General features: G+C 43.5%; 1 protein-coding gene across 2 annotated transcripts in view; it reads left to right on the forward strand.

Moving 5' to 3' along the window:
* RNF217 (ring finger protein 217) overlaps nucleotides 1-24,197 on the forward strand; it is a 116,243-nt gene that overhangs the window by 84,436 nt on the left and 7,610 nt on the right. Inside the window, exons 2-4 of one of the 2 annotated variants that reach the window (XM_075862316.1) lie at nucleotides 2,028-2,261; nucleotides 6,318-6,482; nucleotides 19,466-19,667. In XM_075862316.1, coding sequence (XP_075718431.1) covers nucleotides 2,028-2,261; nucleotides 6,318-6,482; nucleotides 19,466-19,667 — 601 coding nt within the window. The remainder of the gene's footprint in view (nucleotides 1-2,027; nucleotides 2,262-6,317; nucleotides 6,483-19,465; nucleotides 19,668-24,197) is intronic. The other variant, XM_075862315.1, reaches the window with a different exon arrangement.

Consider the following 24,197-nt stretch of genomic DNA (forward strand, 5'->3'; position numbering starts at 1 on the left):
CTTCAGAGGAGCCACTGACGTGACTGTATATGGACAGTGACGTCAGTGGCTCCTCTGGAGCGGAATACCCTGCCATCGCATCAACGAGGATTCCGCTTCAGAGGAGCCACAGACGTCACTGTCCATATGGCTCTAAGTAGCGCTGTGCCCAGTCCTTGGCGAGCAGAGGATCTCCCTCTGCGCCTCCGCTCTAAACTAATGCTGAAGCAAAGAGCTTAAAGAGGCTCTGTCACCAGATTTTGCAACCCCTATCTGCTATTGCAGCAGATCGGCGCTGCAATGTAGATTACAGTAACGTTTTTATTTTTAAAAAACGAGCATTTTTGGCCAAGTTATGACCATTTTTGTAGTTATGCAAATGAGGCTTGCAAAAGTCCAAGTGGGTGTGTTTAAAAGTAAAAGTCCAAGTGGGCGTGTATTATGTGCGTACATCGGGGCGTTTTTAATACTTTTACTAGCTGGGCGCTCTGAAGAGAAGTATCATCCACTTCTCTTCAGAACGCCCAGCTTCTGGCAGTGCAGATCTGTGACGTCACTCACAGGTCCTGCATCGTGTGGGCACCAGAGGCTACAGTTGATTCTGCAGCAGCATCAGCGTTTGCAGGTAAGTAGCTACATCGACTTACCTGCTAACGCCGATGCTGCTGCAGAATCAACTGAAGCCTCTGGTGCCGATGTGGCCGACACGATGCAGGACCTGTGAGTGACGTCACAGATCTGCACTGCCAGAAGCTGGGCGTTGTGAAGAGAAGTGGATGATACTTCTCTTCAGAGCGCCCAGCTAGTAAAAGTATTAAAAACGCCCGCTTGGACTTTTACTTTTAAACACACCCACTTGGACTTTTGCAAGCCTCATTTGCATAACTACAAAAATGGTCATAACTTGGCCAAAAATGCTAGTTTTTTAAAAATAAAAACGTTACTGTAATCAACATTGCAGCGCCTATCTGCTGCAATAGCAGATAGGGGTTGCACAATCTGGTGACAGAGCCTCTTTAATGTTCCCTGGTTCAGAATTAAGTTCAACTGTATCTGCGTCCTGAGGACGCAGATGCAGTTGGCTGCAGGACAGGCCGCCTAGGACAGATTGGAGGTATGATTCCTCTCCTAGAGGAGGAGCCCCTGACGTCACTGTCCATATATGGATACTGAGGTCAGGGGGTTTCCGCTCTAGGAGGAGTAGTCGATTGTATCTGCGCCCGGCCCAGTGCGCCCCCTACCGTCTCTCCCAGTTGCGCCCAGGGCGCATGCCCAGCCTACCGCCCCGAGCTACGCCTCTGGTTGGACCCCTGACCTCTCAAGCCAAAAATCACAACCTCTATGACTTCCAGAAAACACAATTGTCTCCCTTTGTTAGGACGCTTTGCAAGCCAGAACCATTTAATGTATGTTCACACACAGCTTTAACCCCTTGACGCATTATCATGTACGTGATAAGCGTCCTAGGAAAGTATGGAGCGCGCTCACTGGCTGAGCGCACTCTATACGCTGCTGGTGCCAGCTGAGCTTTGCAGCTGACACCCGGGACTAACGGCCAGGCACAGTGATCGCGCTGTTACCAGCCGTTTAACCCCACAAATGCTGCGGTCAGTCGCGACCGTAATATCTGAGACGTTGAAAGTAGAAGCGGCCCCCTCCTTCGGCGCCCCCACAACACGATCGGTGGGTGCCGATGGTTGTCATGGCAGCCCAGGGGCCTAATGAAGGCCCCCAGGACTGCCTTCTTTCTGCCTCTGTTAAGCCCCTCCTCTGGCACAGCTTAACAGAAGCCTGTAAAAATTACAATATACTGCAATACATAAGTATTGCAGTGTATTGTACCAGCGATCTAACTCCCCCTAAAGGGGCTAATAAAATGTGTAAAAAAAATAAAAGTTTTAATGTTGTTAGTAATGAAAAAATAAATGTGTATGGAGAAATGAGTGGATAAGATTATAAAATGCTGTACAACATATTTTACAAAACTGAGACTGCTGACCAACAATGTTGATTAAACTTTACCTGTCCTTTTTTGTTTTTACCTATAGGTGCAGCTCGGACAAGTGGAGATAAAATGCCCAATAACTGAGTGCAATAAACACCTGGATGAATCCACCATTTTGTTCAACCTGCCACATGATGACATCATCAAGTACAAGTACTTCCTGGAACTTAGCCGAATGGACTCCAGCACCAAGCCCTGCCCACAGTGCAAGCACTTTACAACCTTCAAGAGGAAGATCCACATTCCAACCCCAAGCAAATCCGAGAACAAGTTCAAAGTAAGCCAACGACGCGCACATTGGAGATCCCAAAATTACTCATTGGGCCTCCTTCACATTTGCCTTTACGGTACCGCAACAAACACTTGATAATATTTTGGGTTTTTGCAATGATCCGCAGATGCATCATAAAGAAATAGCTCTATGGAATGTTCCTAGAACTGTATTATCACATTACTGGGTGTAGAATTATGCAAGCTCCCGGCAGTCGTCTTACTTGCTCAACGTCACCACGTGCCTAGCTTCTGCGTAGTTCACTGGGGAGCCATCACTGGCTATGTTGAGCCTCCTAAATGTGTCTTCATGGTTATGACTATCTGATCATTGCTCACTCCCTTTGTGCATTGTTTATTTATTCTCCGTTACGGTATATCAAAATGCTTACTTTTTTTTTAACGTTATTCTTTAACTTACAGCATGAGATAGGAGTAATTGGTCTAAAATATTGCTGAAACCTTGATGGGTTTTTATTAATATTACTTCACAGCGCTGGAGAAACCAGCTTGGCCTCACACTATATTTAGCGGTCAGTTGACATCTATTCATCCCGACTTTACCATTAGCATGTACACTCTGCTCCGGAGACCCCCATACACATTAGTCAGCGGATCCTGCTCAAATCGTTGCGGTCAGATGACTTTTATCTGTGCATTGGTGGGCACATCTTAGAATAGAATTGCATGCATTTGTGAAGTATGACCCACATATAATATAAAATGGAATCTGTCCTTTTGGCTTTCTGTTCCTTTTGCTTATATAGGATAATCTTGGTCTCACAGTTATTGGTTGCTAGTAGGTACAACTGATAGGGAGAAATGGGAGAAGAACCTTTACATACAGACACCCAGGCTTTCTGTGACCAGGTGACTGAGATATCTGCCACATGAGAGCTAATATGGATGCCAAGAAGTAGATGGTTCTTGTATCTATCTAGGAGGGACCCAGTGTTCACTAAAGAGGTTTTCCAGCTTGTAGATTCCAGAGCACATAATGTAGAAAAAAACCTTTCTAATATAATTATTTTACCAGTGTGATTCTTTTCCCGCACTGGGCTCTCTGCCCACCCCTGGTCGTCTTTTTTTTTAATTTTCTCTTCTATGTAATCTGAAAGCTTTAGTTATAACCCAGAAAACGCCTTTAATACACCGGCTGGTGTGTGTTGCCAGAACCACTGGACAAGTACAGGGCAGTAGGAGAGATAAATAGCAATATAATTCTGGAAAGCAACTCTAATGACACTGGCAGTATTGCCCAGTTGACGCTGGCTGTTACCCAAATGGTGGGAGAATGTGCAATTCTATCATTTTGGGCGCGAGCATGCATCCGTTCTGGGAAACAAATGTAACAATCAAAGTGTACAGTGAAAATAAAGGTATAATGTAAGTGGAAGCTTTACTGCTTGACCATGTTCTTCTTGCAGGTGAACAGAACTTATTTTGAATGTACTCCTATAGTGAACATATGTGACCCCATTCCATTTGGGATTACCAGCGGATCAAATTAATTTTTAGCATTCCAATCTATTGACTTAACTGTTACTTGTTGAATATGTAGAGCAGTTACATAACCGCAAATTACCATAATTCATTAGTGACTAATATTCCAAACTGATTTATCGCTATGATGCTATGGAGCATCCGGTTTTATTTTACGGCAATATTTATGATCTCATATTGTACAGAGTAGCAATTTTATTAGGATTTTGACTCAGTAGCAGTATATATCCAAAATGTGGAGGTTCACTGATGTGATCTGATGTAATGAAATCCTCGATTGGATTGAAGGAAAGATGAATGGCAGTAAATGCAGGGCAATTCTTGAGGGAAAACCGGTTTGTCTGCCATAGAGTTGAGACCGGTACTGATGTTCACCTTCCAGCAGGACAATGACCCTAAACATACTGCTAAAGGTGCATTGGAGTGGTTTAAAGGGAACCTGTCACAATAAAAATGCAGTCTGACCTACAAGCAGCATGTTATAGAGCAGGGGGAGCTGAGCAGATTGGTGCACATTTTGTGGGAAAATATTCAGTAGAACTGAAATATATTGATCGAAGCCTCTGCTCATTCTGGGCTTAGGAGTCCAGTGGGCGGTCCTACTCAGAGGTTTAGATCAAGAAATTACAAGTTTTATGGAATCTTTTACCACAAAAATGTATATTAATGTATTCAGCTGCCCCTCATCAGATCTGCCCGCAGCATGTTATAGGGGAAACCTATAAATGTCTTGGAATGGCCTAGTCAAAGCCCAGACCACAATCCAAATGAGAATCTGTGGCGTGACTTGAAGACTTCTGTACACCAACACAACCCATCTAACATTAAGGAGTTGGAGCAGTTTTGACTGGAAGATGGTGCTTGTGTCACAGTAAAAAATATTTTGCACCTTCAAAGTGGTAGACATGTTGTGTAAATCAAATGGTACAAAATCCCCAATAACCCATTTTAATTGACGGTTGTAAAGCAACAAAACAGGAAAAAATACCTGGGGCCAAATAAAAGCTTATTTTTGGAGAGTCAAGCAACTCGGTGAGCCTCATTCACACGGCAGGGTTTCCCGGCCGGGTGCCGGCCGTTCATAAATCGGCCGGCACCCGGCTGCATTAGGAATAATAGACCCCTAATGGGGCTATTCACACGACCGATTTTTTGACGGCCGGGAAAACCGGCCGTCAAAAAATAGAACATGCTCTATTTTCGCCCGGGTACCCGGCCGCCCGGCTCCCATAGAAGACTATGGGGCCGGGTAATACACGGCCATCACCGGAATGTGTCCCGAGTGATGGCCGGGTTTTCCGGCGCTTGCGCTCTATCTCCTCCTCCTCACAGCGCAGAGTGCATGTGAGGAGGAGGAGTTGATGCCATTCTGACGAATGGCTGTGCGCTGTACACTGTGTGGCAGGGCCGGGGTGTACAGCAGGTGGAAGGGAGCGCTGCGCTGGCTCCCTTCCCCTGCTTGTTTTAAAAGCGCCCCGGCCCGGCGACACCTTCGATGGCGCCGCTAGCAGCTGCTGCTGCTGCTACTACTGTAGCGACACCACTATAGCAGAGCGGGGAGGTATCTCCCCGCTCTGCTATGTGCTGGCCCCACTTTAGCTCTTTGAAGGAGCGGAATCCCCGTGTTTTCGGGGATTCCGCTCCTGGACAGAGCGCTTGATGTCTCTGTCCATATCTGGGCAGTGACATCAGGGGAAACTCCTGAAGCGGAATCCCCGAACACATGGGGATTCCCCTTCAGGAGTTGCCGCTGATGTCACTGTCAAGATCTGCCCGGCCAGGCACGGATGCAAAACTTTATGTAAACCGGCCGGGCAGAATGGCCGATTTTACCGGCCGGCACTCGGGCTCGGGCGCGACCCGGTCGTGTGAATCCCGCCTGGTAACCCCTGATGTGATCTCTGCTACATCTATTTGTTTGCTACATGAGGGCATGGTTCTTGTTGGTTTTTTACATAACTAACATCGGTACCATTTTAAACATGGCCGTCTCCAGTTGCTTATCTCACATGACACATTGATGGTGATACGTAAGAGCATTTATAAGTATTGGTGGTTGTATGAATCCCCTCCTCCTATGCAGATGTTCCATTGTTTACTGAATATCACGACATAATTACAATAATAAATTCTAATAAATGCATCAACGGTTAATTTTGATGTCTGAGTGAATGGGTACTTGTTCTTGTTGGCTACCTGGCATAAAGAAAATGTGCCTTGAAAGTACCTGCTGTCCCTAAACTTTTGGATTGTTCCTATTGATGTCTATGGGAATTTTTATTGCGTGTGAGTGGGAGTTTGTGCATTTTAAAAAAAAAAAAAAAGTCATGCTGGCTCCTGGACTAAAGTCTGCAGCAGCTCGTCCACCCCTTTTTAAAATCTACCCAATTCATACTTTGTATTTAATTGAAATAAAGAAAATGTAATGTATCACTCAGTTTTTATGACCAGGCTTATTGAATGACTGATTTGAAACTTTAACACATGACCACACATTTACTCGTAAAGAATTAACAACTAATTGTAATATATATTTTATTTTTTTTAATTATTATTTTAGGTTCAGTGTCCATATTGCCAATTTGTATGGTGTTTTAAGTGCCATTCTCCCTGGCACGAAGGTGTTAACTGCAGGGAGTACAAGAAAGGGGACAAGCTTTTGCGTCACTGGGCCAATGAGATTGAGTATGGGCAGAGGAATGCCCAGAAGTGTCCCAGGTGCAAGGTGAGTTTATGGCTGTTTAAGGGTCTGAAAAGGCCCATAAAATCACTCAACTGACTTTTACTATCAAACTAGACGGCTGCAAGAACAGTGGAATTACCTGCATTTCTGCATTGACTACATAGGGCCGGTTCACATAAGTGTTCGGGTTCCGTCAGAGGAACAGAAAGCCGAGCAAAAACGATCGCTTACGTTTGCATTACCGTTGTTTTCAATTGTAATGCCTTAGTTTAGTTTTTTTCCGTTCCGTAAAGTTTCTGTTTTTTTCACAGAAACAATAGCCTAGTCGACTACGCTATTGTTTCCGTGAAAAAAAACGTTACGGAACGGAAAAAAACTAAAACTGAAGCATTACCATTGAAAACAACGGTAATGCAAACGTAAGCGATCGTTTTTGTTCGGCTTTCCGTTCATCTGTTCCTCTGACGGAAAGGTTTAACGGAACCCGAACACGGATGTGAACAGGCCCTAATAAAATGTGGTCTGATTGTTATCGAAGTCACAATTATAGGCCATGACATGCACACGGCCGTGCCCGTACTCACGGGCCGCGATTGCAGGCATGACCGGCCGCGGACAGCTGCTGCATTCCCGGCCCGTGTTCCCATACAAAATATGGGAGCATGGCCTGTAAAACGCTAATGATAGGACACGTCCTATCTTCTGCGGTACACTTCTAAAGCCCGGACACCTTCTCGTAAATAAACAGGAAGGTGTCCTTGGACAATAGAAGTAGAATAGGTCCGTAATTGCGGACCGTAATTACGCTCCGCAATTACAGATTTTTACGGTTGTGTGCAAACATAATCTAACGAACCTATTAACACACACACAAACCTTTGTAACATTGCGTCAACATCCATGGGACAGGGACAGACGTACACAACATAGTGTGAACAGAGCCTTACTTTACTCCTTCCTAGCATATTCCTAGTTCTCCATTATCTGTTTGCAGTGGTCTGTTCCTCAACACCCACAGCATCTCTCTCAAACTAATTGAGTCCTAGAGAAATAGACCATGATCCTGCTGGCACCATGCTGCAATCTTGCTCCATTTGACATAGCGAAATCTATGAGAATGCGATTTGCCACTAAAAAGAGCAGCTCCCACTGGCAGACTGCACATGTCCATGTATTACGTGGACCCCCAATGATTTGTATGTGCATTATGTAATTCTACATATGTTGCGGCCTGCCACTTTACCTGGCAATATCCGCTGAAGGCCAGGGCTTTCATGGGCAAGGTCTGCAGGCTTTCCATCCCTCCAGAGGCCTGATTTGGTTAGTCTCTTCTTATTTCTAAGTAAGCTATGAATTGTGGTTTGTTCATCGGGTCGGCGAGGTAAAACTGTAACGCTCACAAATAACGGATGGATTTTACCTGCTTGTTTGCTTTCATCTGAGATGCTGTCCTTACAGAAGTGTCACATCTTTACATATCTGATCTCACAAGGTGATGGTAGAGAAGCCCCTTTTGTCAGCAACGTTGGTCTGGCGCTCACAAATGTCACACGGGCATTAATAATGGACACGGTAAAAACAAGCTTTGTATTTTACTGGGACAATTTTTCACAAAGAAAAGATCACATCTCACATTACAATAATCGGCCATCGCTGGAGAACACTTCCCACCTGGGCCCTGCTGTTAGATGTGCCAGTCTATTGTACTATTTGATGTGACTTTTTTCCTCTGCGTGCCCTCCATATGTGATCTCAATTTTGAAGGACACGACTGACAATAACCAGGCCATGTGAGGTTGAAGCTTTTGTTTCAGCAACACCTCGGAGTTGACAAAAGTCGAGTAAGTTTAGTATTTCACGTTCCCTGAGACAAGAACACTCGGCGGTGTGTCATGGGCACCCCCATTCTTGTGCAACCTGAACACACTTTGGTATAAACACGCTGTGTTATCAGTGTTTGGAGTGGGTTGGGAAGGAGAGTTTTTTTTTATTATTTTTTTTTCTTTCTGTTTTTAGAATCAACAGAAGACAACGGTCACTTGGTTTCTGCAGTTTTATTAGAAGAGATTACGTTCTAACCAGAGCGAAAACAAACTAAATTCTGTTGTTTGAATCTTGGGTTATACCAGTTGTACCTGAAATAATCAGTTCCCTGCTAGTAAAACCGGGATTCCCTGTGACGATCTGCATGTCTGTCATGTTTCCATTAGATCGTGGTTACCACAGATCTGTATATATGAACAGAAAGATCATGTGCTGACCTATGCCCCAATACTATAAACATAAATATATTGCAAATTATAAATAAATACAAATACATAAATTAATCATTAAAAAAACCAAAACATAAAAAAGTGGTAGAAAAAGACCCCCCCCCCCCCAAAAAAAAAACTACATGCATCTCCAAACTTAGGCCTTGTTCACACGGCGCACCAAAAAAACTACATGTAAAAGCGTCGAACACTAGCGTTTTTGCAAAGCGCTTTTTAAAGTAAAGGCGGTATTTATGGCGTTTTTTCACGCATTTTTGGGTGTTTGATTAGGACTCCAATTGACTATGGGCATTAGGCACGTTTCCGGCGCCAAGAATTGACCTGACGCTTTATTTACACAACGCGTTTTTTAAACACACGAGCGTAAAAAAAACACTTTTTATTCACTACAATGCGTTTTCCCATTGATGTCAGTGGGAAACTTAACGCAAGCATTTTTTACTCGTTTTAGACACGTAAAATGTGTCGCTTACATGCTGTGTGAACAAGGCCTTACACAAATATTACTCATCCAGTGTAAAACCAACGCATTTTGAATGGGCGTCAGGTAAGGCTGGGCAATTAGTCGGGAAAAAAGAGACCGAAATTCAGCGAAGATAACCGATGTCATCTTGCACATTTAGAAACTTGCGCCTGTCTGTGCTGAGCTGTTATGAGCGGCTTTGCACAGATGTATTACGTCCGCTGCACTTCTGGCATTTCTAACAATTGGAATAACATATCTAATTTCATACAATAGGAATTGCGTTTCCTACAATTGGAAAAATTTATATCTAATTGATTATAACTTCTGTTAACCTGTTCCCTGCCGGGGAACAGGTTAACAGAATCTGTAATCCATTATGCTCTACGTGCAGTAACATCCCTCTCTGCCTGTCACCACCTCAGCCAGTCTCTGACATTGCTGATGAGAGCAGTCTAAATTGCAGCAGGGCCAGGCGGATAGTGCTGAGCGGGCACTTTGGTAAGAGATTTCATTGTAATATCTGAAGTCTGAACAACACACCGTGCAGTCCCGGCCCCACGAAGGTGTTGTAAATAAATTACATTAAGGCCAGATTTACACGACTGTGATTGGGCCATGAAAAACGGTCTGTGTATCAGCCGGATTTCCCAACCCGACCACGGTACATGTGAATGGAACTCCTGGAAAAAATATGGCCATTAAAAACTAATCAACTGTCAGTTTTTCATGGCCGTTTTGCATCAGTATGTCTCCAAACTTTTATTCATCAGAGCCCACGTAGACCGTGCCAGTGCCCACTGTAGATAGTGCCACATTGCCCATATAGATAGTGCGACACCCCCCCCCCATTTAGTGCGACACCCCCTGTAGATAGCATCACCCAACTTGCCCCCTGTAGATGGCGTCACTGTAGCTCCCTCTAGCAACGCGATCCCCGGCCAGAGCTTTTCTGATGATCTGGCCAGGGATTCTCCTCCTAGAGGGAGTCCCTGACGTCTCTGTCCATATGTGGACAGTGACGTCAGGTTTTCCATCTAAGAGCAGAATCACCTGCCAGTGTCGGGAACTCTCTGGCCGAGGATTCTGCTCCAGGAGTAGCCCCTGATGTCACTGTCCATATATGGACAGTGACATTAAGGGCTTTCCCAAGACAGGAGTCTCCATCCAGAGTCCTTGCAATGCTCTGGCCGGGGACTCTGCTTCTAGAGGTACCCCTGAAGTCACTGTTCATGTATGGACAGTGACTTCCTGAAACAAAATCCCCGGTCAGAGGTTGCTGACGCTCTGGCAGGGGCTTCCACTTTTAGAGGATGCCCCTTACGTGTCTGTCTATATATGAACAGAAATGTCAGGGACTCCCTCTAGGAGCGGAATCTCCAGCCAGAGCGCCGGCTACGCTCTGGCTGGAGATTCCGCTTCCAGAGGGAGCTACAGTGGCACTAACTACAGGGTGGTGCTATCTACAGGGTGATGTGGCACTATACTAAGAGTCCCTGCTTCCCCACGGAACTGCTGTACTGTACTGTATCAGGGACAGAACAGGGAGCAGATGGAGGCAGAACGGGGCGCAGCCTCTCAGACGGGGCGGACCAGACAGGTGACGAGGCAGAGCTTCCTCCTGCAGCACGGCGCGACAGCGCCACAAGAGAATCTATTTCCACGATTCTGTTAAACAGAATAGTCAACGGCCTTGAAGGCGAATTAATAAAATTGATTTGGTTAATCGCCCAACCCTATCTTTTTATATAACCTCCATCATCCCGATATACAGGGATGATGGGGGTCCCCGTATATAACTCCCATTATCCCGGTATTTCACCCACATCATCCCTGTATATACTGTCACTGTCTGCTTGCCGTGGCGCGTGGGCATTGAGGCTAAACTAAGTAAATTGGGTGGGCATTGAAGACACTGTGGACCGATAGGATGCCTGAAACGCTGGCATATGCCAGAAGTGCAGCAGAACTGGAAGATATGCGCCGAGCCACACAGACCGGAGGAGCAGAGGGATTTCCTCCACTTGTCGTTGGAGCGGGGGTAGGGGAGTATGCAGTTTATTCTCTTTATTAGGCACTGTAGGGCTGGGCATTTAATTTAAAAAAAAGAAAAAATTGTTTTTTAAAAAAAAATTATCCCCCCCCCTCGTTTAAACTGTATTTGCATCTTCAGGCCGCAGATACAGTTGAATCTAATGGTAGAGCAGGGGGCTGTAAGGTCCCTCTTCGACCATTAATGCGAGTCAGTGAGGTAATCGTGCCTGTCTGCGCTGAGCTGTACAGACCGGAGGAGCAGTGGGATCTCCTCCACTCTTCGTTGGAACGGGGTTAGGTGAGCGTTTATATTTTTACCCTACTATTGGGGCTGTATAGGGGCATTAAATTGTGTGGGGAAAGCGTAATCTCTTGCGAGCAGGGTCCTCACTCCTCTGGTTTGAATTGTAAATTAACTTTGTCACTATATAATGTCTGATATTGTTTGTTTCATGTTCCCTCTAAATTGTAAAGTGCTGCGTAATATTTTGGCGCTATATAAATAAAGATTATTGTTATTATTAGGGACATTATACTGTGAGGGGCAGTATCGGGGGGGGGGGGGGGGGTATATTACATACTGTACAGTTATATACAGTAGTATGCAGCAGGCTCAGGGGATCTATATTAACCCCTTCCCGACTCATGGAGCGGGGGTGATGTTTGGAATGTGATGTTTCACGCTGAGCCCTCCCGATATGCTGCAGGTGTCCGCTGTGCATCACAGCTGACGCGCTGCTCTAATGTCCAGGAACCGCGATCGCGCTGTTCCTGCCCATTTAGTTAAATGCTGCAGTCGATGGCGACCGTGGCATTTGAGCCGTTAAAAGGAGTGGATGGCCCTCCCCGCAACGGATCACGGGGGCGCCGATGGTTGTCATGGCAGCCCGGGGGCTTGATGAAGGCCCTCACGTCTGCCTCTGCTAAACCATACCTCAGGCAGGGCTTAGCAGAAGCCTGTAAAAATGACAAAATACTGCAAAAACGATCGCTGCTTCATGTCCCCCAGAGGGACTAATCAAATGTGTGAAAAGAAAAAAAACAATTTTTTTCAGGAGTGTAAATTGTTTTTTAAAATAACGTTTAAAAAAAGTTTTCCCATCCCCCCCCCCTAGCACAATGTAAAAAATTAATGAAAGTAAACAAAATTGGTATTGCCGTGTCTGTAAAAGTCCAAACTATTACAATATACCATTACTTAAAGGGAATGTGTCGCAAATGAAACATTTTTTTTTAAGTGTCGTTACTTATTTCTATTATATTTTTTAAGTTTTTTGCTGTATTTTTTTTTTTTTTTCCGTATGGTGGAAAGTATTAAAAATTAAATAATAATTTGACATGTTTTCCAATGTTGGCCACCAGAGGGAGCACTTCCCAGAATTACAGCAAGGTGAATAAGGCAAAGCAACCTGACTCACAGCTGCCGTAAATGTGGGAGGGAACCTCACCCCCCCCTCTCACAAGCCAGGTAAAGGTGTCTTCAAATTGCTAAGCAGTGTCTGGCAGCCATATTGGGTGTGATTCTGCAGCTGGAAGAAGTAAGGCTTTATTCAGACGAAAGTGAATTACGTCCGTGCAACGCGCGTGATTTGCACGCGCGTTGCACGGACCTATATTAGTCTATGGGGCCGTGCTGACATGTCCGTGATTTTTACTCAGCGTGAGTCCGCTGAAAAAAAGTCACAACATGTCCGTTCTTTGGGTGTTTTTCGCGCATCACGCACCCATTGAAGTCAATGGGTGCGTGAAAACCACGCATGTCGCACGGAAGCACTTCCGTGCGAACAGCGTGATTCGCACAACAGCTGTCAAAAGGATGAATGAAAACAGAAAAGCACCACGTGCTTTTCTGTTTACAAACATCCAAATGGAGTGTCATAATGATGGCGGCTGCGCGAAAATCACGCAGCTGCGCATCATATGCTGCTGCCCCACGGAGCTGTTAGGTGGCTTTTGCGCACACAAAACGCCGCGTTTTTGCGTGCGCAAAAACGCCACGCTCGTGTGAATGAGGCCTTATAGGACACACCAAAAGGCTAAGTGTATGTTCACACGCTTACTAAACAAAGGGAAAACAGCTCCTGATTTTCAGCCATTTTTTAATCAAACTCGCGTTTTTTAACGGCCGTTTTTGGAGCTGTTTTTCTATAAAGTCAATGAAAAACGGCTCCAAAAACGTCCCAAGAAGTGATGTGCACTTCATTTTGGTCGGGCGTCTTTTTACGTGCCGTTTTTGGAAAACTACCACGTAAAAAACGCCCTGTCGGAACAGAACGCCGTATTTCCCATTGAAACCAATGGGCAGATGCTTGTAGGCGTTCTGCTTCCGATTTTTCAGCTGAAAACATTGTGTGTGAACATACCCCTAGGGTATGTGCACACGCTAACTGCATTTACGTCTGAAATGATGGAGCTGTTTTCAGGAGAAAACAGCTCCGTCATTTCAGACGTAATTGCTCGTACTCGCGTTTTGCAAGGCGTCAATTACGGCCGTAATTTGGAGCTGTTCTTCATTGAATTCAATGAAAAACGGCTCAAATTACGTCCCAAGAAGTGTCCTGCATATAATGTATATAAGTGTCCTGCACTTCTTTGCCGAGGCTGTTATTTTACGTGCCGTCTTTTGACAGCGACACGTAAAATTACAGGTCGTCGGCACAGTACGTCGGCAAACCCATTCAAATGAATGGGCAGATGTTTGCCGACGTATTGGAGCCGTCTTTTCAGGCGTAAATCGAGGCGTAAAACGCCTCGTTTACGCCTGAAAATAGGTCGTGTGAACCCAGCCTTAGAATGATGAAAGTGAAGTGAATGACTTTTCAGTTGACCGGTTCACACGCCTTGTATTTGACATGTTTTTTTTTTTTTGCACATTTTACGTGCAAAAAAAACACATAAACGCTTGATTACACTTGATTTTGTGTGTTTGGGGGATGTGTGTGTGTGTTCTCGCCGCTGATTCTTCAAAACAGCTGATAAGCGGCTATGAAGTATCAGCGGCGCCCGTGCACACTCCACTCTGCCACACACACACACACACACACACACACACACACACACACACACAGGAAAAGTCTTAAAGGGGTCGTCCAGGAAAACATGGCGCCGCACCTGTCCTCAGGTCGTATGTGGTATTACAGCTCTGTCCTATTCACTTCAATGGAGGTGAACTGCAATACCAGACACAACCTGAGGACAGGTGCGGCGCTGTCTCTCCAATCCGGACACCCCTTCTGTCCTGAGATGACCCGACGGAGGAGGCGGGTGTCAGAGCCACCCACCGCCATCACCGCAGACAGAACCACACAACTATGGCATGAGGGCAGGGCTTGTCCTGAGTGCACTGTCTCTTGTTATGGACAGAGTTATAGTCACATGAACCCCGTCTCATGAACTGGTAACCTAGGTCCGATCACATGACAGAGGGGGTCACCAAAAACCCTGTGCACCCTCAGCACGTCCATCCAGCCCTTTCCTGGTTATATCTGCGTCTGGGAAAGCTGGGTGACCACCATTACCCCTCATACTGGAGTGTTTAGGGATGTGACTAATGAACCTCTCACACTCCAGTAGGAGGGGTAATGGTGGTCACCCAGCTTTCCCAGACCCCTGAACGGTAAATCTGTCTAATCGTGCTAAGACTGAGAGGTTCATTAGTCACATCCCCAAACAGTCTCAGAACAACTAGAGGGATTTACCGTTCAGGGGTCTGGGAAAGCTGGGTGACCACCATTACCCCTCCTACTGGAGTGTGAGAGGTTCATTAGTCACATCCCTAAACACTCCAGTAGGAGGGGTAATGGTGGTCACCCAGCTTTCCCAGACGCAGATATAACCAGGAAAGGGCTGGATGGACGGGCTTCACACAAGGGAGGGGGGGCCGTTTCGGGGGGGGGGGGCCGTTTCGGGGGAGGGGGGCGTCGGGTGGGGGTGCCCGTCGGGGGTCACGAGAGCGGGGGTCTGTGAGGTAGAGAGTGGGACATGCAGAGACACACATCTTACCTGCAGTGCAGATGGTCTTCAAGATGGCGCCTGCTCTCTCCCTGCAAACAGCTGCTCTGCTCGGTCTGACTCTGACCTGCGTCTGCGCAGGACAGAGCCATAGTGCAAAGTCAATGGGACGGGTCCCGTTCATTGACTCCTATGGACTGAGCTTCCGTATTCCATGTCTGTATGTGTCGTTAATCGACACATACAGAAATGGAAAAAAAAATGGCAGTCCCCATAGAGAAGAAAAAGTGTAAAAATAAAAAAAAGTAACACACAAACACACAAATTAATACAAACGTTTTTAATAAAACACTAACATCAAACTGATATTAAAAAAAAATTTTTGGTGACACTGTTCCTTTAACTCGCTCGGTGAACGGCGAAAAAAGGAAATTAAAACACTAGAATCTTTGTTTTTTGGTCACCAAAAATAATGAAATAAATAGTGATCATATGTACCAAAAATGGTTCCATTAAAAGCTACAGCTTGTCGACGAAAAAATAAAGTTATGGCTCTCAAAATGTGGTGAAACGGGGATCGTCAGATCACTTTTTCAATACACTGCAATCTTGCAGTGCATTGTCCTTTTTTGCAGGCTTGCAGTGCACTCTTTATTGCGGGCTTGCAGTGCACTCTTTATTGCGGGCTTGCAGTGCACTCTTTATTGCGGGCTTGCAGTGCACTCTTTATTGCGGGCTTGCAGTGCACTCTTTATTGCGGGCTTGCAGTGCACTCTTTATTGCGGGCTTGCAGTGCACTCTGTATTGCGGGCTTGCAGTGCACTCTTTATTGCGGGCTTGCAGTGCACTCTTTATTGCGGGCTTGCAGTGCACTCTTTATTGCGGGCTTGCAGTGCACTCTTTATTGCGGGCTTGCAGTGCATTGTCCATTTTTGCAGGCTTGCAGTGCATTGTCCTTTTTTGCAGGCTTGCAGTGCACTCTTTATTGCGGGCTTGCAGTGCACTCTTTATTGCAGGCTTGCAGTGCACTCTTTATTGCGGGCTTGCAGTGCACTCTTTATTGCGGGCTTGCAGTGCACTCTTTATTGCGGGCTTGCAGTGCACTCTGTATTGCGGGCTTGCAGTGCACTCTTTATTGCGGGCTTGCAGTGCACTCTTTATTGCGGGCTTGCAGTGCACTCTTTATTGCGGGCTTGCAGTGCACTCTTTATTGCGGGCTTGCAGTGCATTGTCATTTATACCAGCTCTTGTTAAGGCGTGCCAGAGGCGGAAAGGAGGCTGATTTAACTATTATCAGCACCCCGCGATTGCTGTCAGAGGGGGCCGCCTTCCTCTATCGGAGTGGTTAAGCGGCCAGGAACAGAGCGATCTCTGATCCTGGCAGTTAGTGTGGAGTGACCGTTGTAATACACAGCAGACACCCACAGTGTATGGAGCGGGCTTAGCGCTAATACTTCACCCCCTACACCAGGACGTGCAGTTACGTTCTGGTACGTGAAGGGATTAACTTGAGTGTATACGTTGGGAAAGCTCTTGACATACATACGTACGCACGCACGCTAAATGTATTCATAGGGCTCTGTTGTCAGATGGAGGGAAAACGTAGGCCAAAAAATGTGAAGTGAACGTAGCCTAATCTCTAGTGAATTTGTTGGATGTCCTATATCTTCAGTATGATCACAAAGCATAAGAATCTGTTCATATATGTTTATATATTGGTTCCATATCACGGCCTGTGTAGCTGGCTCCCGTACTGTACCATGAGAACGGTGAATCCAGTATTCTCATCACTATGGCAGAAACACTTGATGCTGTGCCAGTAAATTTCCCTGTCACCTTCACAAATGTAATCAGGATTAGTAGAAGGATTACAGCAGTGGGTGGGATAATGGACTACCCTGTATTGTGGAACAGTTGGAGATTGCGATCAGATCAAGGATTTGTGACGGGTGATTAAACATCCTGTCTATATTACACAGCGCTTCAGTTTTGGGCTAAAAATCTACAACTATAAGAGTACAAACATTGTGGGTGGGGGGGGGGGGATTATTTTATTGGTTGTTATATAGTTTTTATATAGTTAAAGGGAACCTGTCAGTAAGTTTGGAGCCCCTGTACCACCAGCATGCCGTTATACAGCTGGGGTTTAGTGTTCCAAACCTGCCCATGGCAAAAACGGAAGTTTCAGGAATAGTAAAGTAAATAACTTACCGAGAGGAGTCCATGCGCATTAAGCATATGAAGCCGAGCACAGTACACCATGCGTCTCTGCCCATGCACAGTGTATTGTCCTCGTGTGCGCTATATACAGTCCCCGATGCCGCTTCTTGGTTCATCTCCGTAAATTGTACATTACTTTACGAACTAGTCCTGAAACCCCAATGTCATGCTTGTGGTTTAGTGACTCCAAACCTAGTGACCGATCCTCTTTAAGCCAAGATGATTGTCCTTTTTATCTTTTGAGGATATCAAAGATAAAAATACCACACTCACGTGGCATGATATTGGCACACCAGGCACAAGGCTTTCACTTTATTTCGGGGTTTTTTAGGCAATCTTTTCATCTACAAAACTTTGGAATTGGTCATGTTGACTTCCAGCATGCTTTGCCATCCTTTGAATAAAATAGTGTTATGTCTCCAAGGTTTTCCAACATAAACTAAAAACCTCCCTTATCCCAAAGCTTATCCACTACCAGTGAGGTCTATGCCATCTGGCACATATAGCATGTTATTTAAATTATAGCTATTTTGTAAAAAAAAAAAAAAAAAGTTGGCTCCAATGTTCAGGAGTTCTCACATTCCTATTATGTTTCTTGATCATTTTTCTTGCGCAGCATTGAACAGTGTTTATGGCAGTGGGAAATATTTTCTCCATGTTAAATCATTCCTAATATTTCATCCATCTGTTCCTATTTGCCTATAATCATCCTGATAGAGAACTTTGGGTTATGGGAAGTTGCTGGGCATTATGTGATCTATTTGCCAGGAAGTTCAGACCTGACTCCTGTGGGTAGTCGGGCCATTTACATACTGGGCGCGTGACAAATATAGATTTTTTTTTTTCATTTATTTACTTTTTTTGGGATAAGTTATATTTAGGCAAGTATTTTTTGGGGGGGCGGGGCTAATGATTTTTTCAATAAAACAGAGGGCAGTTCTAGCGATAGGTCCTCTTTAAATTGTTGGCTAGATATTCTCTAGATTCTGGAGTGAATCAAATAATAATTTAAGTGGTTGATACAAGTGTCTCTTGTTTCCTAGCTCTTCTGCTGATGCCATAAGTGAGGGTTTTTGTGTCAACGCTATACTTTTAAGTGTATATGTGTATTTTATTTCCTATACATGACCTGCAAAACATGGCATCTTGACCATTTTCACTATAGTTCTATTAAAATTTCAAGTATGGTATATCTTTCATACATTAACTTTAAATTAAAAGGTGTGTGTACATGCATATAAAATTAAATAAATATATATATACATATATATACATATATATATATATATATATATAAAATAAAATGTGTGTCAAAAGCCCCCTCTGCTGGCCTTTTTGTGAATTTCAGCATCCATTTTTTTTTTTTTCCATATTCTCTATCACCTTTTGAGTTTGCAAAAGAAAAATATTCCCAACTACTAGGAACATTATTTTTTTTTCTGCACTACTTGTGTTCTAGTAAGACCTAGTTACTACACATTTTTTGGCACAAATTTCTTTAGGCATCGTACCCCTTATTTCATTGGGCTTCAAAGAAATCCTTAATGCATTTGTTTTATTTGCTCAAACTAATAAAGAAGCACCCCCAGAAAAATGTGTATCTTTTGGTCCGCTTGTAATGGACATCCGGGTAAATAGGTTTGCAGCTGAATTCTCTAAAATATTGCTTTCTTCTTCAATTATCAGCCTCCGTTCATTCCTAAAGTTGTGCCATGTGACCAACTCTGACTCTCTGAATCATACAACGTATGAGGTCCGTCTCTCTGCATTCTTATGAGATTCTCATGGAAACGCATGGAGACTGACCTTCGATTAGTCTGATTTGGAGAGACCGAGGCACGGGCACATGGTACAACTGAAAGATCAAATGGAGGTTGATAATTTAAGGAGAAAGAGATAGGTAAGAAAATTCACTACAAATCTATTTACTGGATGTCCGTTACAAACGGACGGAAAGATAAAACAATTTCCGGGAATGCGTCTTTAAAGACACTTAAAACTGACCTATACCCATTGATGCCTGCAAACTGCTGTATAATCAATAAGGTTTACTTTAACTATATCTCTCATTTTCACCCTTACAGGTCCACATTCAGAGAACAGAAGGATGTGATCATATGACTTGTTCTCAGTGTAACACTAATTTCTGCTACCGCTGCGGAGAGCGATACCGTCAGCTGCGATTCTTTGGTGATCACACGTCAAACCTCAGTATATTTGGATGCAAATACCGCTACCTCCCTGAGAGACCGCATGTAAGGAGATTAGTGCGAGGCTCTGTTTGTGGTGAGTGCATGAATTGCTAGGCATTTTATTTGCATGGCAACAAAACTCTTCTTAAAGAAAATAAGCCTTAAAGTAGTTTTCCCATCAGACATTTATGACATATCCACGGAATACGTCATAAATGTCAGATAGATGCGGCTCCTACCTCTGTGACCCACACCTAACTCCAGAATGGGGCCCCCTAAACACCGTTCTAGCTTTTTGTACATTCTCGGGGGTTACGGAAATAGTGTAACTCGCTGTTTCCGTAACTTCCATAGAACTGAATAGTTACGGAAACCGTGTAGCACGCATGCTACGCTGCTTCCATAATTGCCATTCGCTACTATGGCTCTTACGGAAACAGCGTAGCTCAGAGTTACGAGATATTTGTCTTCAGTGGCACAAACTGGGCACAACATATAGTGCATTAAAATGGAATATTAAAATTTTCACTCTGCACCATACTCTGCGCATTAACCACTTTGCGCACCACAACTTAATAGCATGTTGTGGTGTGGGGGTGCCTTATCGAGGGAGCTCATGCGCTAAGCCCGCTCCATATGCTGCGGGTGTCAGCTGTGTATTACAGCTGACACCCGGGACTAACTAACAGGAACAGTGATTGCGCTGTTACAGGAGCCTGTAAAAATGACCTTGTACTGCAATACTAGTGTATTGTACCCGCGATCTAATGATCGCTGGTTCAAGTACCCTAGGGGGACTAATAAAATGTGTAAAAAGAAAGTAAATAAAGTTATTAGTGAAAAAATATATAATCTATTTAAAGTCCCAAAAAAAAAACCTTTCCCATTTTTCCTATAAAGTAATATAAAAAAATAAACAAAATTGGTATCGCTGCATCCGTAAAAGTTTGATCTATTACAATATACCATTATTTAACCCGCCCGGTGGACGCCGTAAAAAATAAAGCATTTAAACCGCAAAAATCGCAGTTTTTTGGTCACCTAGAGCTTTTTAAAAAAAATTTATGAAAAATGATCAAAATGTTGTATGTACCAAAAAATGGTACCAATAAAAACTACAGCTCGTCCTGCAAATAAACCCTCACACCACTCAATTGACCAAAAAATAAAAAGTTATGGCTCTCGGAATGTGGTGAAACAAAACGTTTTGTTTTATTTTAACAAATAGTTTTTACTTTGTAAAAGTAGCAAAATATAAAAAAAAAACTGTATAAATTTGGTCTCCCCTTAATCGTATTAAGTCTCCGCAAAAAAATTAAGTTGTGGTTTTTACTGCATGGGGAAAGCCATAAAAACGAAACCCAAATAACAATGGAGGAATCGCAGCTTTTTCCAATTTCAGCCTGCAAAGAATTTTATTTTCAGTTTCCCAGTACATTAAATGGTGTCACTAGAAACGACTCCTCCCGCAAAAAATAAGCCGTCACACCACTCTACTGACGGAAAAATAAAGTTATGGCTCTTGGAAAGCGGGAAGGGAAAAACTAAAAGGAAAATGCAAAAAATGGATCAGTCCTGAAGGGTTAATTTGTAATAAACCCATTTATGACCACGTGGGGTATTTTCGTACTTGGGAGAAATTGCTTTACAGATATTAAGGTGCTTTTTCTCCTTTATCCTGTGAAAAATGAAAAAATTCAACATTTTTGTGGAAATAATGTTGATATTCATTTTCACGGCCTAATTCTAATAAATTTTGCAAAAGACCTGTGGGGTCTAAATGCTCACTATACCCCTAGATAGATTCCTTAAGGGGTGCAGCTTCCCAAATGGGGTCAGTTTTGGGGGTTTTCCACTATTTTGGTACCTCAGGGTCTTTGCAAATGCGACATGACACCCGAAAACCATTCCAGGTAAATTTGAGCTCCAAAAGCCAAATATTGCTCCTTCCCTTCTGAGTCCTGCCGTGGGTCCAAACAGCAGTTTATTACCACATATGGCATATTGCTGTAATTAGGAGAAATTGCTTTACAAATTTTGGGATTCTTTTTCTCCTTTATTCATTGTAAAAATTAAACATCATATGTTTTTTTCAGAAAAAAAGTAGATTTTGATTTTCACGGTCTAATTCCACTAAATTCAGAAAAAAAAAACCTGTGGGGTCAAAATGCTAACTACACCCCTCAAGGATTTTTTTCCTAGGGGTATAGTTTCCAAAAAAGGGTCACTTTTGGGGGGTTTCCACTGTTCTGGTCCCTCCAGATCGTTGCAAACGCGACATGGCCCTGAAAACCAATCTAGCAAAATCTGCGCTCCAAAATCTCAATGGCGCTCCTTCCTTTCTGAGCTCTGCTGTGAGTCCAAACAGCAGTTTATTACCACATATGGGGTTTTGCTGTAATCCGGAGAAATTTCTTTACAAGTTTTGGGGTGCTTTTTATTTTTTATTCCTTGTAAAAATACTTTTTTGTTTTTTTTGTTTTTCCCAGAACAAAAGTAGATTTTCATTTTCACAGACAAACTCCAATAAATATAGCAAAAGACCTGTGATGCTAACTACACACCTCAAGGAATTTATCTAGGGGTAAAGTTTCCAAAACCGTGTCACTTTTTGGGAGTTTCCACTGTTTTGGCACCACGAGACCTCTTTAAACCTGACATGGTGCCCAAAATATATTCTAAAAAAAGGAGGCCCCAAAATACTCTAGGTGCTTCAGTCCATTACCGCACTAGAGCCACATGTGTGATATTTCTAAAAAAAAATGCAGAGTCAGGGCAATAAATATTGAGTTGAGTTTCTCTGGTAAAGCCTTCTGTGTTACAGAATTTTTTTTATTACAAATGAATTTCGGCAAAAAGAATTAAATTTGTACATTTCCCTTCTACTTTTCTTTAATTCCTGTGAAATGCCTTTCTGAATGCTGTTTTGAGTACTTTGCAGAGTGCAGTTTTTAAAATGGGGTGATTTATGTGGTCTATCTAGTACATAGGGCCCTCAAAGCCACTTTAGAACTGAACTGGTCCTTGAAAAATAGTCTTGAAATTTTCTTGAAAATGTGAGAAATTGCTGCTAAAGTTCTAAGCCTTGTAACGTCCTAGAAAAATAAAAGGACGTTCAAAAAAGTATATCAAGTAGTCATGGAATATGTGAAATAGTAATACCACACAAAATAGTTACTATCTGTTTTACAAGCAGATACATTTAGAATCCGAAAAATAATAATGTTTGCAAATTTTCTTTACATTTTGGTGTTTTTCACAAGGATTGAATTTATTGACCACATTTTTACCACTAACATAAAGTACAATATGTCACGAGAAAACAATCTCGGAATCGCATGGATAGGCAAAAGCATTCCAGAGTTACCACATAAAAGGACACGTCAGATTTGAAAAAAATGGGGCTGGTCCTGAAGGCCAAAATGAGCTCGGTCCTAAAAGGGTTAATGCTTTAAAGGGTCAAATCCTAAAGATCAGATCTTTTATAGGGCTAGATAAGGAAGGTGACTTGAAAATACATAATGTGCAGTTTACACAGTTCACATGCAGTGCGTATGTCATTGATAAACTGCTTTGACCTAAGTGTAATACAGATTTTCTTGCTCACACTGGGCGGATTAGCTGTGGATTTTACGCAACAGATTTCATTTCCGAAAATACACGGCATATTATAGTAGCAGCAAAGTGGATGATATTTGAACAAAGCTCATCCACACACTACAGAAAAAAATCTGCTAAGAAAATGTTTAACTGACCTTCGGTTCGTTTCTTGTTTTTTTTACCTACAGCATGTTTATGCTGTGGAATCGTTGCACTGTTGCTGCGGTTCTTCCCCATTGAATTCAATGTGGAGGTAAAAGACAAAACAAATAGCAAATGTTAGATTTTACATCGGAACAGCTGCAACTTTAAATTTAATAAAAAAAAAAATGTCTATACTTAACCCCCCAGGCGTTGTCATAGCAACAGCTCTTTGTTCCCCCAGCTATCCTCTGCAGCCCGGCCTGCCAGGATGAGGTTTAATCCCGTGTGACTACTGCAGCCAATCACAGGCTGTAGTGGTCACGTGGGCTGCAGCGTCATCACAGAAGGTCGGGCTGCACGGAGAACAGAGGGGCACGCCGCTATGGCAAAGCCAGTGAAGGTAAGTATTGTATTTTTATAAAATTTTTTTTTAGTTCTGCTTTTAATAGCGGTGATTTCTGGACGAAAAACTGCACCAAAATTTGGTGCGATTTTTCGGTCGGAATCCCCTGCAGGTTCTAAGTTGGATACGCTGTGTCCTGCTTTATTAGGGTACGTTCACACAGCACAGGTCAAATACACTGCATTAGAAGATCACCTCTGAGCAAACCATCAAACAATGGTACTAAATGAAAGATGTCTTTGAGAAACTAGGCCTAAGCACCCTGAAACTCCATACTAAACCCCACATAGGCTTCATGTTCTGTAGTCGTTGCTTGCTATGAGTTTGTCCCATTTGATTTTGCTTTGGTTCATACCACCGCATATTCTTCATACACGTGATTATTGTATACAATGGTAAGGGTTTTATTAATGCATGAGATTTGCAACACTCTTGTGTATGACATTGTATACAGCCATATAAATGTACATGAAACTT

The sequence above is a fragment of the Rhinoderma darwinii genome, chromosome 4, assembly GCF_050947455.1.
Source record: "Rhinoderma darwinii isolate aRhiDar2 chromosome 4, aRhiDar2.hap1, whole genome shotgun sequence".
NCBI classification, from domain to species: domain Eukaryota; kingdom Metazoa; phylum Chordata; class Amphibia; order Anura; family Rhinodermatidae; genus Rhinoderma; species Rhinoderma darwinii.